The 3,010-nt window shown below is 39.7% G+C and overlaps 1 protein-coding gene across 1 annotated transcript in view; it reads left to right on the top strand.

Annotated features, from left to right (window-relative positions):
- The first annotated feature begins 268 nt into the window (after nucleotides 1-268).
- The window catches only part of LOC102978444 (calcitonin receptor-stimulating peptide 2-like), a 3,886-nt gene continuing 1,144 nt past the window's right edge, over nucleotides 269-3,010 (top strand). Inside the window, exons 1-2 of the mRNA XM_007123970.1 lie at nucleotides 269-354; nucleotides 2,732-2,863. Coding sequence (XP_007124032.1) covers nucleotides 269-354; nucleotides 2,732-2,863 — 218 coding nt within the window. The remainder of the gene's footprint in view (nucleotides 355-2,731; nucleotides 2,864-3,010) is intronic.

The following is a 3,010-nucleotide window of genomic DNA, read 5'->3' as shown; positions in this document are numbered from 1 at the left end:
GGGGCGGGGGCTATGGACTAAGACCTTCTCACCCAGTTGTCCCACTAGGTTTCTTTGCTAAACCAAGCATGCTGCAGCCTTACTGGATCTTCCAGCAGTCCACCTGGCTGAGGAGGAAACGATGCTGAAGCGGAGTGATATGTTCAGCCTGAAGCCAGGACGCCAGGGAGTTAGGGGCAGAGGCAGGAGCAGAGCCTGGGTCTGTGGGCGCATGGAATTTGTTATTGCTCCAGATGCTGATGTTATTCTTCCCTTGCAGAGAGTCGTCATGGGCTTCTGGAAGTTCCCCCCCTTCCTGGTCCTCAGCATCCTGGTCTTGTACCAGGCAGGCATGTTCCACTCAGCGCCACTCAGGTGAGACAGCCCTGCCAGGAGCGCTCCTACCTCCCCCTGTCCCTGGATCATAAAATTCTATGTTCTCAGTTGTGCTGTGCTGAATCTGGCTCTTATGGGGGTGGGGGGTAATGTATGAATGTAAACATGTATGTAAGTATATCATAAACTTTTTATGATACAAAGATGTGTATCACACAGTTTACAAACACACATAAGATACAGGATACTCCTTGTAAATTTCATATACTGTAACTCATTGACCCTCACAGCATGCTTTTATTGATTGTTACCAAACATTTCTATCTTTAGCAAACCTGTTTACTAATTTAACCATAATTTGATCAATGAATTGCATCCTAATCTGCTAATTACTTTGCCAGTAAATTTGTTATTAAATCTATGTGATGTTTTCATTTAATTTCTCACCTTTATTCAAATTACATTAAATTGAAATCATTTTCAGATTCAAATCATTATCATTTAATTTTTAATAATGGCTGTATTTACACTAAGCTCATAAAATTCCTGAAAATCTAAACATCACCTTTCACAGGTCTATATAATCCACTTGGAACAAACCACTTCTTTTAGGTCACACCAGAGCCTAAATCCTGGTGAAGTGGCATTTTTGGATGGATACATGCCTCATGCCCTGTCCATTGAGAACTGGGCTGGGTTGATAGAGATGAAAAGGGGAAGGGTTCTAGGCCAGAGTTTTCCTGTTTAGAAGACACTTTGAGATTAAAGCCTTTGTGTGCAGTTTATTCATTGCTACTATGTGTATAGATAGTGGACAAACTTAAATCCTTATTTGAATCATCTAGTCTTTCTAGATGTGTAATAATGCACATCATATGTTGAAAGTAGAGAGTTAAAGTAATACATTTTAAGTATTTTTTTCTGTTAATTCATAGGAATGGTTATATTTGGGGAGTGGAATTTTTAAACTTGAGTCTTGGAGAGTAGGCTGACTGTTCACTGGGTGGTCAGGGAGGGAAGAGGGGACAAGGGAAGGAAGTGCAGAGAAGGGATCTGTGCCCATGAGTCTTTAGACAAGTTCAGATTGTCTAACCCTTGTTCTATTTGTGTGTTTTAGTGAATATTGCTGTGTATTAAAGAATAAGCAAGGCTTAATGCCCAAAGTATATTAAAAATAGAGTAGTAAAATAATCCCTTAATAAATGCCCTTTTGTTGGTTTTTAGAAAGGGCTGTATCTTCTGGGAGTGTATGTTAATCCACCTCTTGGAGCTAGATGTAGTCTTGTACTTAGTCGTTGAAATGCTGGAGGAGGGGTAAGAGGAAGGGTGAAGGGAAAGGGCTCTTAGCTAATATCTCCATATATAAAACAATTTTAGGTTATAACCATAGGTCTATATGTGCATTTTTGTAAAGTACCAATGTTTATTATAGACAAGGTTCATTCACTATTTTGCAACATATAGGCTTTTTTAAATGTCCTGAAGTGACAATGTATGGCAAAAAGTAGAGCTAGTGAATTAACCAATTTGTAAATATCTTTATTATAATTGATGAAAAAGCAGCATCTTGGACATGGAATTGTTAAACCGTCTCTGAGAAATGTATGTCAGGACGTGTTCATTAGGTTGTCAGCAGAGGGGCAGAAGGAAATATAAAGGGAGGGATGTATGTGGACGTGTTCATATTTATATTTTGATGATAACCATTGATGTGTGTGCATCTCTTGGCTGTCCTATAGGAATACATTGTTAAGTAATTCAATGGAAACATACCTCCTCACTAACACTTTAATAGTTTAGATTGGATAATGAATCCTCTTAGAAGCATTATACTTTGTGTACTCTGTTGCTGTATGTCTCATTTTTAATTGAACATTAAGGGAATGTAGTATTTTAATCATAACTCTACCAATATCTTTGTTTAGAGGCCTGTTGCCATTTTTGTCTTTTCTGAAATTTTTGTCACCAAGAAAGTCAGGATTACATTTTTCTCCTTCCAGATTGAGTTGGTGTAGTGTATTCTTGGTTATCAAAATACTCATAGCTTTGGGACTTTGAAATGATGTGTGAAAAAGCATGATGCATAACTGTATGATCTTAATTACATAAAAATGGATGCTTAGTTGTGTAAATACACAAATGAGATCTAGAAGGACACATCAAACAGTAAACTGCTTGCGATGATGGATGACTTTGTTTTTTGTTTCTTGTGTTTTTTGGCTTCCTATTATGCACATGTTAACTTTTAAGAAATGTTATTTTAAAAACCTTAAAAAAAGAAATTAAAAAGAGAGAGAATTGGGTTGGCCACATCCTCAGTGGAAGTCCCAGAAACCAAGAAAGCTGGCTGCTTATCCTGGGGTGTGGGGGTAGGCAGGGGCTCAGAGCATGAGTTGGGCTTGCTTCCCTTCCCTAGGTCGGCCTTGGAAAGTGGCTTTGTAACTGCTACACTCACTGAGGAGGAATCGCGCCTCCTACCGGCTGCAATGGTGAAGTATTATGTGCAGATGAAGGCCCTTGAGCTGGAGCATGAGACAGAAGCCTTCAGGTAAATCTCTGCACCCCTCCCAGAATATGGCTTACCCTTCCGCCAGCTTACCAGGAAGGTGTACACTTAAGAATGAGATTGGGGGGTTTCCCTGGTGGCACAGTGGTTGAGAGTCCGCCTGCTGATGCAGGGGACACGGGTTCATGC

The sequence above is a fragment of the Physeter macrocephalus genome, chromosome 16 (genome assembly GCF_002837175.3).
Source record: "Physeter macrocephalus isolate SW-GA chromosome 16, ASM283717v5, whole genome shotgun sequence".
Taxonomy (NCBI): domain Eukaryota; kingdom Metazoa; phylum Chordata; class Mammalia; order Artiodactyla; family Physeteridae; genus Physeter; species Physeter macrocephalus.
This window is presented reverse-complemented; position numbering and strand designations above follow the sequence as displayed.